General features: G+C 53.1%; 1 protein-coding gene across 1 annotated transcript; it reads right to left on the bottom strand.

Moving 5' to 3' along the window:
- Window positions 1–1,447: 1,447 nt before the first annotated feature.
- OXTR (oxytocin receptor) lies at window positions 1,448–16,001 on the bottom strand. The gene is made up of 2 exons (XM_065885078.1): window positions 15,071–16,001; window positions 1,448–2,359 (listed from the first exon to the last, which is right to left on the bottom strand). Exons 1-2 carry the CDS (start codon window positions 15,996–15,998, stop codon window positions 2,112–2,114), a joined length of 1,176 nt encoding a protein of 391 aa, XP_065741150.1. The 5' UTR covers window positions 15,999–16,001; the 3' UTR covers window positions 1,448–2,111.
- Between the last annotated feature and the right edge of the window lie 466 nt (window positions 16,002–16,467).

Raw genomic sequence — 16,467 nt, 5'->3', positions numbered from 1 at the left:
CCTAGGAGTAGTATTTCTGGCTCCTACGGTAATTCTATGTTTAACTTTTTCAGGAACTGCCAAACTATTTTCCAAATTGGCCACACCATTGTACCTTCCCACGAGCGATGGAGGAGAGCTCCAGTTTCTCTCCATCCTCGCCAGCACCTGTCATTGCCCATGATTAGAGCCATCTTAGTGGGTGTGCAGTGCCATTTCACTGTGATTTTGATTTGCATTTCCCTCGTGAGTAATAATACTGAGCACCTTCTCACGTGCTTATGGGCCACTTATATCTCTTCTTTGGAGAGATACGAAAATGTGTCTATTCACTTGTTTATTCAAATATGTTGCCCATTTTTTAAACTGGGTTATTTGGCTTTTCGTTCTTAAATCGTAAGAGTTCTTGATGTATTCTAGATACAAGTATATGGCTTCCAAATATTTTCTTCCATTCTATGAGCTGTCATCACTTTCTCGATAGCGCCCTATGAAACACAAAAGTTTTGTGCCCCATTTTGATGAGGTCCAATTTATCTATTCTTCCTTTGACTTCTGTTTTGGGTGTCATTATCTAAGAAACCATGGCCTAACCCAAGGTCACAAATATTTAGCCCTATGTTGTCTTCTAAGACTTTTATAGTTTTAGCTCTTACATTTAGGTTGATGCATTTTGAGTTAATTTTTGTATATAGTATGAGGTAGAGGTTCAACCGCATTCTTTTACATGTGGATATCCAGCTGTCCAGGCGCCATTTATCGAAAAGACAATCTCCCCAATTTAATTCTCTTGTCACACTTGTCAAAAATCTATTGGCCATAAACATAAGGGTTTATATCTGAACTCTCTATTCCATTACATTGGTCTATATATCTGTCTTTTTGTCTATATCACATTCTTTTGATTACTGTAGCTTTGTAATAAGTTTTGAACCAGGAAGGGTGAATCCATCAACTCTGTCCCTGTTTTTCAAGGTTTATTTGGCTATTCTATTATTTGTGCAATTTCCATGTGAATTTTAGGATCATCTTAGCAATTTGTGCAAAGAAGCCAGCGAGGATTTTGATAGGGATTACACTGAATCTGTAAGATCAACTTGGAGAGTACTGTTATCTTAACAATATTTAAGCCTCTGAGCCATGAACACAGGATGTCTTTCCATTTATTTAAGTCTTCTGTTTCTTTCAACAATATTTTGTAGTTTTCAGGACGTAAGTCCTGCACTTCTCTCATTAAATTTATTCCTTTTCTTTCTGATACTATTATAAATGAAATTATTTCTTAATTTCATTTTCATACTGTTCATCGCCAGTGTAAAGAAATACACTTGATTTTTGTATTGACCTTGTATTCCACAACCTTGAATTCATGTATTAGTTCCAATGCGTTTGTGTGTGCATGTGTGTGCATGAATTCCTTAGAATTTTCTATATACAAAATCACATCATCTGTAAGGAGTTTTACTTCTTTTCCAATCTGGATGTCTTTTATTTCCTTTTCTTTCCCAACTGCTTCTAAAGTATTAGCTTCTTAAACATTTTTAACCCAAGTTTTAATTGGCTGCCTGTGCCAGACAGTCTCCTAGGAGAATCTCCTGCTCTAGGGCCACCATCTGACAAGCTGGTGCTCAAGGACGCTAGCACCAGTCCACTCAAAGGCAGAAGCACTCTGAGGCCAGGAGGGTATCAGCACCATTACCATCGAGGTCCCATTTCTCATCCCAAGCTCAGAACACTAGGCTTCCGCACACATCTGGTCAACAATCCTATACTTACTACCTTTCACAAGACCCCAGGATAAAGGAGTAAAAAGATACTGGAGTGAAATTACAGGTCCAGGGGAAACAAAACAAAACAAAACCACAACCCATCCAGCAGCCAGATGCAACAGTGGGGTCAGGGCAGCAGGAGTACCCGTGGGAGCCCAGGGTAGATCCGGGGCTCGGCTGATGGCTGAGTCACCCTATCACCTTCCCCCATGGAGACCACTTCCCCACCCCGCTCGAGCCCCCACAAGGTGCGGAGGGGCACAAACTGAAAGGTACCTTATACACACACGTACACGACCACCAATGGCCAGACTGTCCCTGTTGTACAACGCAAGCCAAGAGGGGTGGTCCTGGCCCTGCCGGTCACACCGTGGATGGCTGCGAGCAGCCCCTCTGGCTGGAGCTGTCCGGGCTCAGGACAAAGGTTGACGAGTTGCTCTTTTTGCTGACGCTTGTCTCCCTGGGCCGGCGGCCCTTCAGGCAGCTGGACGAGCAGCAGAGGAAGCGCTGCACGAGTTCGTGGAAGAGGTGGCCCGTGAAGAGCATGTAGATCCAGGGGTTGCAGCAGCTGTTGAGGCTGGCCAGCAGCATGGCAACGATGAAAGCCGAGGCTGCAGGGTGGGGAGGGTGGGGAGAAAGGAGAACAGGGCATCACTGCTGGGGCAGGAAGCATCACCTCCTGAGAACAGAGGCCACAGGCCAGTCACAAGACGGAGAACTAAAGAGACCAAGTCTGCCTGCCTTCCACATCCACGCTCTGGGCGTGCACTCAGCCTACCCCCCACGCCTCCCCCAGCTTAGCCCAGCCCTGGAACATTCCCTGTCCTTTCTCCCAAGCAAAGGTTACCCACCACGGGCTTCCATCGGCACGGCCGCCTGCCCGTCCATTCATCACTCACCCCGCAAGTATCGACTGCCTCCCACTCAGAGTATCCAAGAGCTCAGAGGCAGAGGCTGCTGGACCTAGTTTGTATTCTAGCCCCGCCAGCAACAAATACTTTAACTCCCCAAGAAACTGCTGTTGCCTAACCTTTAATTGGGGATAGCAAGAGTCCCCAGATCTCCCGGGAACACTGCGAGGGTGAAAGAGCACCTGCTACCTGAAGGATGCTTAGGAGGTTCCCAAGCAGAGAAGGGAGGAAGGGCGCTTCGGGCAGAAGGAACGGCACGGGCAAAGGCGCAGTGACAAGAAGGCGTGTGCTGCCCTCACAGCTGAGAACACTGAAAGCGTTTCTGTGAAGATACGCCTAAGAGCACTGCTTCAGCCGACAAATAAGACTTGTGCAGGAGAAGGGGACACTAAAGTTATGGGAGGCACTGTGCAGAAGCTATTGCACTGAGGATTTACTGAATTTCAGGTAAAATTAATGATCAGAAATCAACTTCAAGACATTGCTTGTCACAAATTTAAGCTTCAGGGAGGAAGAAAAATTCCTAATCCTAAGTACCTCCAAGTAGGGGGTGGGGTGGGGAGCCTGGGTTTCCGTCAACGGTCTTAATCTGACAAATGTACACACTCCCAGCGGCAGAGGAGGACACAGGCACCCCCCCCAGAAACCCACACGGAAAATGGTGTTCCCAAGAATGCTGTTCACGGCCACACCCTTACGAGTAACGGTAACTGCAAGAAGGCTTGGAAATCCACTAGTCCGATATTTTCTGCAACAAGTTTCCAAGGAAGAACTCCAGAATTCAAGAGCTCAATCCAGGAAAGAATTTCTCACAGGCCAGCTGGAGTTGCAAGATCTAGACGCCACTGTGGATGCAGACAGAGCACAGAGATGTCTGTCAGCCACGTCTCCAAGCACCAAAGGGGGAGGGTGATTGTTTAAGAGGAATTCAGTGGTTCTCAAAGTGGGGTCCCCAGCTCACCTGGGAACTTGACAGAAGTGTAAATTCTCAGGCCCCACCCTAGATCTAGTGGATCAGACTCCTGGGGGTGAGGCTCAATGATCCGCTATAAACAGTCCTCCAGGGGATTCTGACACACACCCAAGTTTGAGAACATCATCTGCTCTAATTACCTGCTGCACCTGCTGGAACAAAAGAAAGCTACAACATGCAAAGTCCACAAGTCCTGCAAACGAAAATGTTTAGAAAGCAAAGGGTTAGAAAGTAAATCTAATCCTTAGACTAAAATAGTAAAGATAAGTGAAGGGTGGGGTGGGGGGAAGCCAGTACTGTTGAATTCTATGAAAGAGAATGGAAAAAAATATTTGATTTCCATGTGTAAAAAAGGATAAATTTAAGTTTAGAAACCTGGTGAAATATCACAAAGTCTAAAAATATCTCAAAATTATAATTAAACATATAAAATGAAAGAGACAAAATAAACACATAAAAGTCAAATTTTAAAAAGGCATCGAGGGACTTCCCTTGTGGTCCAGTGGTTAAGACTCCGTGCTTCCAGCGCAGGGGGCGCGGATTCGAGCCCCGGTCGGGGGATAAGATCCCACATGCCTCACGGCGCGGTAAAAAGATTAAAAAAAAATTTTTTTAAAGGCATTGAGAAGTAAAGTGCCAGACACAAGGGAAGAACACAGGCGTACAGAGCTGTGAAATGGGTAGAAGGACGTGTCGGGGATGCAGTTCTCACTTGAACAGAAAGGCAGCATGTTTTACCTCGCTGAACAGAGTTACAAGGCATTATCTTAGCTATTCATGAAAGTTACTCGTCTCACTCTTGACATTTGGATCTTTTAACTTATTTATCCTATTTTTTATAAACAACCTACAGAAATAGTAACCACAAAAAAGTAAACAGTTAATGAATTCCTGAGCAGCCCCACCCGAGTTTTTCCACCTCCAAGTGGCCAGCCTGGATGGGAGGAGTTAGGACCACGGCCAGCACCTCTATCCCCACCTGGTGGCCACAGACACGAATGACCGGCCTGGCCTGGCTCTCGGGGAAGGATGACCCTCTAAGCTGAACCTGCTCGTATCAAGTTGCCAAATGCTAAGGGCACATTTGGACTTTTTTAAAATGTGGCAATATCCTAACCAACCAAAGACGTGGGTTCCCAGCAGTGGAATTTCAAGCTATTTGGGAATAAAACACAGGCTATGGTGGACATTTCAAAGGAAGGATGCTGCAGAAATAAAGGTACAAAGGTGAGACTGCCCAACAGCATTCAGGGGCTGCCAGAGTTGGGAGCGGGGGTGGCTTCACAGGAGAGGAAACTGGAAAGAGCAAGGCTGAGGAGGAGGACCTTGAATCCAGGCTGAGCATGAACTTAAATCTACAGGCACTGGGGAGCCATTGACGGTTTCTGAGCACAAGGACTAACTGCACCTCATCTACTTTCTGCACTTACTTTATCTTCTTTAGGCTATAACATCGCCCTTTGCAGTGGCTAGAAAGGCTTCCTGGAATTGAAGAAGGAGAGGAACAGAACAAAGGATGGAAAGCGTCGTCCTTGGCGTTTCATGATGCTGCTTCCAAGGGGGCATATGACAATGCAGCAATGTCAACCAGGGGAATCACGGCTCAAGCTTGCACAGAACGGAACAGTTTTCAAAGTGGTCTCATCTCCATTTTATACATGAGGAAAGTGAAGCTCGGAGAAGGAGACTGCCTTCCCCAGGGACACACAAGTCACCCTGTGTTCCCACCTGAAAGTAATGAAGTTGGATGTCTTTTAAAGCTAGGTCAGCATTCATACTAGTCAGCTTGGTTCCAGTGAGCAAATCCCCTCACTCCCAAAGCAGAGACATGGGCTGACTGGGCAATTGCCCTCATCATATGATTTCAAGGACAGAGTCAGAGAGCAACTTTCTTTTCCTAAAACAGATGTAGGCGCCCTCGGAGGCTAAGCACTGCCCACTCCCCAGTAATGGTCTTTTATATTATTATTATTTTTTTAAATAACTTTATTTTATTCATTTATTTTTGGCTGCGTTGGGCCTTTGTTGCTGCGTGCGGGCTTTCTCTAGTCATGGCGAGCGGGGGCTACTCTTCGTTGCAGTGCATGGGGCTTCTCATTGCGGTGGCTTCTCGTTGCGGAGTACGGGCTGTAGGCGCGCAGGCTTCAGTAGCTGTGGGTTGCGGGCTCTAGAGCGTAGGCTCAGTACTTGTGGCGCATGGGCTTAGTTGTTTCGTGGCATGTGGGATCTTCCCAGACCAGGGATTGAGCCTGTGTCCCCTGCATTGGCAGGCGGATTCTTAACCGCTGTGCCACCAGGGAAGTCCCGTAATGGTCTTTTAAAATCCGGGAGGGGAAACCCATTGCCTCCTATCAGATCACCATCCTTCCTGGCAGAAATGTCTCCTGGTCTGGACGAGGGGCCAGCAAACAGCCCACAGGCCAAACCCCACCTGCTGCTTGTTTTTGTAAATGAAGCTTTACTGAAACACAGCCACATCCATTCATTCATGTATTGTCAGTGCCAGCTTTCGCACTACAAGGGCAAAGCTGAGTAGTTGTTACAGAAACCTTATATCCTGCTAGCCTCAAATATTTACTGTTTGGCCTTTTACAGAAAAAGTTAGCCAATCCTTGATCTAAATGCCTGTAGGAGAAGATGTTAAAAAGCAGAAGGAAAGGGTTCAAAAAGGGGAGGGGCAGACGCACAGGGTAAGCTGAGCTCACTTCTCCTCACACCACCAGAAGCAGAAGTGGGTGATGCCTTTACTTTTAAGTACCCAGACCTCCCACAAACCCTGGCTCGGCCACCTTGCACCTGGGGCCAGAAGGTAACACCCTGTCCCGGGCAGCCCACGTCCAGTGCCTGCTGCACACCAGGGCACCAAGGTCCGCCCCGTGCCTGTGTGCCAGCTGCTCTGAAGAGCTACCAAGCTCCTGGCGACAATGGCCCCAGCCACATTTTCCATAAAGCAGAGCGACGGTGACGTCAGTGTGGATAAAAGGCGGCCCTGGAAACCAGAATCGACAGACTCATCCAAGAGAGGTGTGGTCAGCAGCCAGCACCTCCTGGGGGGGTCTGGCCACTGGGGAGCCCCTCACAGAGGATCCAGATGCAAACCCGTGGGGTGTGAACCCCCCTCCCACCCACTCATTTCTCTGAGCCACCTCTACTGTCTGAGTTTTAATATCCTCATCTGTGAAATGGAGGTGACGCCCTCAAGGATGTGGAGAAAATTGAAAAAAAAAAAAGTGTGAAAGGGCTTTGTAAACGGCAAAGTGTTTGTTCAAGTTATCGTATAATTACTTACAGATACGAAATATGATCAACTGTGTATAACTTTTTATCGCCCAAGGTTGGGGACTCCTAATCTAACGTTGATTCAAGAAACTGTCCTTTACCCTCTTCTCCCCGACTTCAAAATTAAAAAAAATGAAACAAAACAAAATGAAAACCCGGAGCCCTGAGATTGGATTACATGACCCCAAAGGAACTCTAGATAGTCCGTTTTGGAAAAACCCAAAAGGGACGGGGGCTGCAACCATGTGCAAGAGCGGGATTTCAGGGTCTCCACCGGGAGAGCTGGTTCTCACCCGTCTCTTCCACTCCATTCGGTAAAAGGAACACTTGTCCCCCAGGACTGAGCCCTGAGGGCCTGCTAAAAGCTCTCTCTGGTCCTGGCAGAGAAGGAAGGTCGAGTGGGAGGCGCCGGGCCAGGGATCGGCCCTCACACCTGCCTGGCCTGAGCTTAGGGCATGGGGCAGGGGGTGGGGGGGGTGGAAATGAGGAGATCGGTGTTCCACTCAGTGCCAGCCACCGAGTTGGCCCTGGGGACATGACCTCAGGGGATTTACAAACTCAGGTGGGAAAGAGAGAAGCACAGACAGGCCCTCCAGTCAACAGGGAGCTGCAGAACTCGGGGAGGGGCGGGGGGCCCACGGCTGGGGACTAGGGGTGATCTTCAAGTGGGGGCTCCTACGTGCCAAGCAGAGGACTGAGCGGGAATGGCCACACGCCAACGGCAAACGTCCCCTGCTGGGCATTTTACCCCTGGGACAAAGACACCATACTGAACTTCCACCTGGCGCCCTCACTCACGGGGGAGGTGGACAGCCGAGGGCCATGCGAGGACAGGGCGCCCCCCAGCAGTCACCCACCCACCAGCCCGGCTTTACTCAAGCCCTAAGAAGTCCCCTGTTCGGATTTCCCAGCACTGCCCCCGCCCGTCGCCATCGCGTCACCCTGGGCTCGAATTAGCCCAGAACAGCTGATGGGGCACCTGGCCACACGGCCTCTCCGGCTGCGCCGTTCCTGAGGCAACGAACACGTGTCACATACAATTCAAAGACCGGTGGCTCAGCTGACACCTCTCATCTGAATCCGGTCAAGCTCATCCACCTTCCTAAGAGGCTCTCACGCCACAAACCAATCACTTGGTTCAAGGTCTCCTCCCCGCCGCCCAGATCCTGAAGCAGGTCTCCCTCACAAGGAATCTAAATCCCTTATTCCTTTAGGAGCTACATGAGAATTTGGGAGTTGTGGTGTACAGAGGGCTTTTTTAAAAATGTTTTTTGAATGTGCACTTACATAAGGATTGAATACTAACATGTATTCCATGGCACCTTCTTTGAAGAGACCACCATTCTACCACACTGGAATTGTAAAAGTCACAGATGTGTGATCTCACCATGTGTAAGGTCAGGAAGCAGAGCTAAATTCGTGGGCTACAGAGCTTTAAATGGTCTTCTGTGATGTCACTGCTCTGGGGAGATGTGGGGCCCACCGGGCAAGACCTGAGGAATAACCACATCCTAGAAGCAGAAGAGCTGGGGCTTCCTGTGAACAACCAGCCCTTCTCTACCCTTCAGAGAATGACAGGGCCCTGCCGCCACCTTGGGCCACACGTGTATAGGCAAGCCACATGTTTTGGTCACAGAGATGATACATTAAAGCCTCATTACTCAATGTGCAGTCAACAGGCCAGCTGCAGGGGCCCTGCACAGGCATCACCTGGGAAATTGTTAAAAATACAGACTCATGGGCCTCACCCAGACCTACTGAATCAGAATCTGCGCTTTAACAAGCTCCCCCACGTGATCTGTGTGCACACTGAAGCATGACAAGTATTCCTCCAATACAGGGAAAGAAAATAAAGTAACTGTTCAATGATCTCATCAGGGAATGTGCATCTGCTTCTCTGCACAGCCAGCTCCTACTCACCCTTCAAAACCTTTTGCAAATGTTGCTTCCTCTCTGAAATCTTCCTGATTTTTTTCCTAGGGAGACTGAATCAATAAATGCCTCCTGGGGGCTCTCACAGTACTTGATAAACGAATACCTCTCTCACAGCATCATCCCTTCATACTGTCATTATTCATGTTAATAATCCGTGGTTGGGGACTGTGTCTCATTTGTGGCTCTGTCCTTGGCTGCTAGCAGAAACTGGAAAATGGGAAATGTTCAATAAGGAACTAAGTTGAAGTGAGCATGAAATTAGCAGACAGGAAGTCCTGATAAATCAGCCACCGACACTAGTGTGTTGGAAAAGCAAAAAGACAATTTCCCTGCCTGACAATGGGAGATGGGCCCCTAACAAGATGACTGGACTCAAATGCAATTCCCTCTGGGAAATTAAGTTCACAGTCAGATATCAAGGTCAGGCAGAGAGAAAGAGAAATGAGTAGGAGTGACCATTAGAGTGTGAGGCATGGGCCGTGGAGGGCAGAGGCCCGTGGTACTGCAGCATCTGGCAAAGGGTGGGAGGTGCCAGCTCCCAGTAGAGTAAGGAGGAAGGTGCTGGCAGAGGGTGCCCCTCAGTGGCCAGGAATCAGGATCACCGGAACCAGGAATCGGGCTGGGACACGAAAGACCGCCTGGTCACACCTCCTTCCCGCCCGTCCCTCATGCGAGGGTCCCCTTGGGTTTCCAAACCCAGAGCTAGAACCTCCCCACCTTGCCTCCTACTGTCTCCTCCAGGCAAGGCCTTGACTTCTCTTGACCTCTTAACAATGCCCTTGTTCCCAGCATCCCCGGGCTTGCCATCACTCAACAAAGACTGCAGCCCCTCAGTGAAACTGTGCCCCTGAGCTCACGACAACCTGCATCCCCTCAGCCGCACGCACTGACCCCAGGACGCTGGGACATCTTGAAATCTCTCTGTTTTTAAAGCATTGATTGAGCACTTACTACATGCCAGGCCCTGTGCCACCAGCACACTCCACCCGGCCCACAACCTAAACCCTATTCTTAACCCCAGCAAACAGCCCCAGACAGTTCCAGTCAGCCACCCAGGGGGACGGCTGCTGCTCCACCTGGCCACACCCGGGGACAGAACCATCCCGGCAGAAGCTGGGGGCGTCCCTCCCAGAGACCAACCTTGGCCTCACTGTCCCACGTCTATGCGTGTGCCAGCTGCTGGCCACAGGAGGGCAGGGGAGGGACTGGGGAGGGGTCCTTGCCAACCCTCCTCATAGGAGGACAAATTGAGGCAGAGGTTGTGTGGACAGGACCCTTGGGAGGCGCTGAATCACTGCTTATAGAATGAACGCACTGGAGGAGGAAGGAGACCCTCAGGTGGGGGCAACAGGGAAAGCTTCACGAGAGTCAGGACTGGACGAAGCTGCCTTGCCCAGTTGTTCAGGTTGCGCACTGCACAGCTCCTAGGAATACCATTCTCACAGACCACTCTCATTCTCAGGTTCCTTAAATGGAACCCCCTGGAGTTATGCACAAAGCAGCCCACACAGTGGACTTGGGCTCTGCTCTCCGCCCTATCGTCGGGTCGCCTGACCAGCAGGCCGCTCCAAGGTATGTGGTCCACCCACACCTCGGGCACAGTGTCCTTGGAAAGGCAGGGTGGGCGGGCAGCCACACCGGAGGGGCCACAGTTCCACAAAAACCGGGAGGTGCTGGCAAGCTCGTTTCACAGACGGGGGAAACACTTAAAACTAGGCCTCCTGTGCATTTCAACCTTCCTCCTGGTACCTTCCCGGGCAGAAGCTTGATTGCTCCCAGTGCTGGGGCGCTCACTTCTTCACCAAGTAGCCAACCCTACGGCCAGAGCGCTGCCTAGAGAGCTTTCATTTCTCTTGAGTCCAGCTCTGTACACCCACCCCAGCCCCGTAACGCGCACCTTCCTCTTCCCATACCCTACACATTTGTTCAACAAGCACCGCTTGAGCTCGGACAGGTGGCCCGCCTTGTGCTGGGCACTGGGCACACACCAGTGAACAGGACAGGTGGTGCCCCCGCTGTGACAAGGCTCACAGTCCAGCTCTCTGGCTTTCACGAGCTTCTCCACATACTAAACCTCCCCGGACACACCGCCTACCGTCCAGCAGACTCTGCTACCACCCCAGGCCCCTCCACCCAGGCTCTCAAGAGAAAAACGTCTAGTTCCTCCAGCTCAAATCCCTGCCGAGATTCTCAAAGTCAATCCCACGAAGGCAAACAAAACATTTAACAACTAGAATGGGAGGAGGAGAGAAGAGTGACATTGACCACGTGGCCCCCCCAGGTGCCACGGGTCACACCATGTCACCCTCGTATCAGCCCCACGAATAGACTTGCTATCCTCATTGTAAGAGAGGAGGAAGAAGCTGAAGCTCAGAGAAGGGAGACCACCTGCTCGAGGACACACAGGAGAAAGTGGGAGGGCGGGCTCCAAACACAGGCCAGTCACGTGGCTCCAACACCTGCTCTTTCCCTGCACGGGGACCTGGGAACCTACAGCACCCACCCGCGGTCTCCACCAAATGGATCCATCATCCATCTTCATCTCCTCCCTGAGAACCACTCCGGGGTCAGACTCCTTGGGACCAGCAGCAAAGCAAGTTCCACCGAGTTCAAGGGAAAAGGCCAGTGCCAAATCTTTGGCTGTGCAATTCGATCCTGAAAGTTCCATCCGGGGCTTGTCCAAACCTGCCAGGGGTGTCTGGTCCCAGCCCTCCTTCTGCAGCGTCACCAGTCACACCAAAGCAGGGCCCTACCAGCATGTGGCTTCTCTGAAACGGGGTGTGGCGAGGGGGGCTCATTACATTACCACAACCCTCCCCTTGCGTTTTTCTCCTCTCCCTGCTTTTCTCTCTGAACAATGCAAATCCTGAAATTGAGAGTCCTCCTCTTGGCGTCGGCTCTTCCGAAAGGAAGCCCCACGTGCAGCTCACCCCCTGCCCCGGACGGAGACTTCATAATTGCTATGACTGTATTACCATTTCTCTAACCTTTTCCCCCGTTCTTCCCAGCTTCCCCACGTCCATTTTATCTTGCTGTGGCACCCGAATCTTTGGGCCCCCCTCAAATTATTTTTGGAACAAGGTGAGCTCTAAACCCACAAAGTCAGAACTTGGCGTGACTGAAGGTGCTCAAGGGGAGAGATGGGAAAAGCGCGCTGGATTTCGAGGGAATTGCAGGGGAGGGAACCCTAAGGAAGGAGGGACCTGGAGTCCTGTGGTGGCCACGAGGCCAGCTGCCAAGACACGTGTGACTTCTCCAGCCGCCCTGTTGGCCCCGACCCATGGTCAGGGGTTAAGGAGCTGCTCGCTGGCCCAGAGGCTTTCGTGATGAAGCTGACAGCAGGAACGAGGCCCCACTCCTGCGTCCCTGAGGCTGCCTGCCCCCGGGCTGCTGGGAAGAATGTCTCGCTGTTCACAAGGGCTCCCTGGATTTCCACTCGCCAGGAGATGAGCAGAGCCAGGGGCCCTGATCTAGAGAGTTTGTGTTCTGGTAAATTCCCTTCCTCCTGGACAGGGAAGTGAGGGCTGTGCATCAATTCCACTTTGCTGATCAAAAGCTCAAGTAGCTCGAATGTCCCTGTCTTGTTCCTTCCTTACTACTTGCCCAGAGCCTCGAGACTGAGTCACGTCTCCGAAGTGACTGTAAACACAATTGTTCTGATCCCAGCCTGCTACTCGTAATTATCCAGGTTAAGGCCAAGTGGGCACAAGGCGTGCTTCTGGCTCAGCCCACATCCCCGGACCCTGCAGCCCTGAGGCCGAGGCGCGACTTGACCAGGCCAGCGGCAGGTGCCCAAGTCCTCTGTGGTCGGTGAGCCGGGAGCCCGCTCCTGACAGCACTCAGGGAGGGAGTGCTGGCAGCAGCGGCATCAGGACTCTCCTGTCGTCTGCGTTTGTGCTCTCCTCAGAGCAGCCAAGGCAGAATGCCAAGGGGGACCCGGAAGACCTGGGTGTTTCACGTGCCACCACCCTTTCCCCTGAACCAGGAAAGGAGCGAAGAGAAACAGGACCTGAGGCTCCTGGAGCCCGAGGAGAAGCCCGTCTCCACTGCACGTCTCCCCTCCCACCCCAACCACCCCCCCTGAAATCCTCAGGTGGCCACATGTACCCAAAATGCCTCTGGCCCCACTTTAGCTGGGAACTCCCTCTCGCTCTCTCTTCCTGTACCTCGTTTTTAAGACAGGAAAGTGAATTGTTCGATAAGCTTTTCAAGTGTAGAAAAGATCTAAACTTTCCTGAGTGACCATGACCTGCGTTGACCATGTACTCATTCTCTAGGGAGGAAAGTGAGGAGAAGCACAGGTGTAGTCATGGCGGAAGGGAGGGGGGAGGGAGGAGAAAAGTCACCAGGGAGAAAATGAACAGGAGAGGCGAGGGGATGGCAAAGAGAGAGAAGCAGACTATCTGCAGAATGGATGAACGCAAGGAGAGAGAAGAAGACCCTTCAGTGAGTCAAGGTTGGAGGGAGGCCTAGATGCCAAGTCTCCCCAACAGCTGCTCTAAGGGTCTCACTTCCTTAAGGGCTGCTGTCTGAGCTCCTCAAGACCTGGGTCAAGCAGCTCTTCAGATCCCACCCAGGAAACAGGCGTGGCCTGATGCCTTGTCTGGAAACACCCACTACTGGCTTCTGCCCAACCCAACTCCCCAGTCACGTGCCCTTCAGAAGAAGCCTGGTGCTGCAGGGATGAGGTGGGGGCAGGGAACCCCAGTTCTAGTCCCCTCCCGTTTGCTGTGTGATCTGGAGCCAGTGCCTTCCCCTCTTCGGACCGCCGAACCCCTTCTGCAAGGTGCTCCCAGGGGCAGCACCACGAAGCCAGGCTGGCTGTGCTGACTCTTCACAGCAATCCTCACCTGCAAACCACCCAGCCGGGCACACCCCAGGCGCTCAATAAATGCTGAGTGATAACTGCTCTGGCCACTACGGCCAACACTGGGCTAACTGGGACGGCTTGGGGCAAGCAAGGAGTCTGTGGTTTGAGGAAGAGAGCAAAGCAAAGTTATCCAACTGCATGAAGGAAGATTTCAGCTTCCACGGAATGGCTGTGTTGGAGACTACTGCTAGCAATAGTGATTCTATCCAGAAACGGGACATTTGCGCTATCTCAAGGGCAGAAGGGGTGAAAGCAAACCCCTCGGGTCTTTCCTTACAAGCATTTGAGCCGCGGGCATCCCAGCGCAGTGTTACGTGCTTACCCTCAAACCAAAAGGTTAAGTCATTCACCACCACTGATCATCCCTCCTATTCTTTGCTAATGAGCTACCTGAATTGTCCGTGGTGAAGGCTGAAGGCGGGAGCTGCCTGGGGGTCCCAGCCGCAAAGCAACGGCTACAAGTCGGACCCGAGGCGCTCTGCTCCCCCAAGATCCCTCCCCACAAAGCCTTCCATTCTACCTTCTCCTCCCGGTCTCCCGGCCACCCTCAGCCCTGACCTCCCAGTCCTTCAATCTGGAGAGGGCGTCTCCGCCTCCCGAAATCCCCCAGCCTCCCCAGTCAAATGGGAAAGTCTGCGTCCCCTTTCCTTTCCCTGCCCGTCCCCGCCCCCCACCCCAGGAGAAGCGCCATCTCTGTTCCTGAGCACCGCCAGCCCCGCGCCTGCCCGCCGTCCCCGCGGTACTCACCTCCGCGCGGCACAGCTCGCCGTCTCCACTGGGCGACGGGCTCAGGACTAGTCTCCGCACCCTGACGGCGCCCCGCCCCGCAGCTTCTCAGCACTTGCTGGGGAGGAATCCAATCGCCCACCTCCCGCTGCTCTGATCCAAACCAGACCTCGGGCTCAGGTTGACTTGAACTTAAAGTGGAAGCTCAACGTAAAGTGAACTTTACGTGGCAGGAGCTTGAGCTTGGGCCTGGGTTGGAAACTCGGCTCCCCCGCTTCGCTAAGCAGGTGGAAAAGGCCAGTCACTGGAACCTCAGTTTCCTGGTCCATAACAGTGAACCAAATATGTAGCCCAAAGACTGTGCTAGGGATTTTCCGTGCATTTCCTCATTTCATTCCCCTGCTGCTGGGGAGAGCTAGTACTTTTTTCATTTTTGCTATTTTACAGAAAGGGAAGTCAAGGCTCAGGGAAGTTACGCCCCAAATCACTAGGCCAGCGGACGACGGGGCCATGACTCAAATCCCCCCATGAGGCCCCCAGAACAGAACGGCCCCTGGACGTTCAGATGCAGCAGGACCACGGCCCCGCCCCGCCGCGCGCCCTCCTCCCGCTTTCCCGCCAGCGCTACCTTCCTTGGGCGCCTCGGCGTCCCAGACGCTCCACATCTGCACGAAAAAGAATGGCGTCCAGCACACGATGAAGGCCAGCACGATGATGAAGGTCATTTTGACCGTGCGGATCTTGGCCTTGGAGATGAGCTTGACGCTGCTGACGCGGGCCAAAGCCCCGCGCCCCGCGCAGTCCGCCGCCGCGCCCTCGGGTCCCGCGGCCGCCTCGGCCGCCGCCGCCGCCGTCTTGAGCCGCAAATTCTGCCAGATCTTGAAGGTGATGAGGCCGTAGCAGGCGGCAAGCACGATGACGGGCACGATGTAGACGGCAAGCGTGATCCACGTGATGTAGGCCTTGGGCCCCCAGGGCTGGATGAAGACGGCCCAGCAGTCGAAGACGCCATCGGCCACCTCGCGCAGCGAGAAGATGTGCACCTGCGGCGCGCTGGCCACCAGGCAGCCCAGCCATGTGGCGAGCACGGCCAGACGGTCGGTGCGGCGGCGCAGCACGCGCAGCGGCTGGCAGATGGCCAGGCAGCGGTCGAGCGACATGAGCAGCAGGAGGTAGGTGGAGGCGAACATGCCCACCACCTGCAGGTACTTGACGAGGCGGCATAGCAGGTCGGGTCCGTAGAAGCGGAAGGTGATGTCCCACAGCAGCTGCGGCAGCACCTGGAACACCGCCACCACCAGGTCGGCTATACTCAGGTGCTTCATGAAGAAGAAGAGGCGCGAGTGCTTGCGGCGCGTGATGCGCAGCGCCAGCAGCACGCACGCGTTGCCGCTCAGCGCCAGGAAGAGGATGAGGCACAGCACGGCCACCTCCACCCGCGCCAGGGCCTCGTTGCGCTGTGGCGGCCCAGCGGTGAGGTTGCCCTCGGCCCCCGGGGGCGCCGCGCTCCCGTTGACCGCCTCGGCGCTCCAGTTGGCGGCAAACGCACCCTCCATGACGGTGGCCGCCGCCGTGCGCCCCAGGCCTTCGAGCCCTTTAAGGCGTGGCGCGCGGGGCGGGGCCCGACGCGTAGCCCGGGCGTGCCTGGGGGCTCCTGGGTTCCACTCCCTGAGACTCCGCGAAGCGATCTGACGGATCGGCCTCTGAAACAAACCCCGAGGGCCGTGAGAAAACGCACGCTTCTTTGCCGACGCCTGTGCGGCTCAGCTGTCCCCTTCCCAGGAACCCCAAATCATCTAGGACTAGGGTCACAACCGCCGGCCCTGGGGTTGCTCAGCCGCTATCCTAGAAATCCCCGTTTCAGGTACCTCCCTCTGAGACACGAAATGAGCGGGAATGCCGGAACCGCAGTTCCTTGAGAAAGTCGCTTCCAATGAAGGAGACGGAGACGGAGGGTTAAAATCAGTTTCCTCCGGGACTGGGACTTCTAAGCCAGCCACCTCCCCTAGGGATCCCCCCAACTAG

This window comes from Phocoena phocoena, chromosome 10, assembly GCF_963924675.1.
Source record: "Phocoena phocoena chromosome 10, mPhoPho1.1, whole genome shotgun sequence".
Lineage (NCBI taxonomy): Eukaryota > Metazoa > Chordata > Mammalia > Artiodactyla > Phocoenidae > Phocoena > Phocoena phocoena.
Note: the sequence above shows the minus strand (reverse complement) of the source record. Positions and strands in the feature narration are given on the sequence as shown.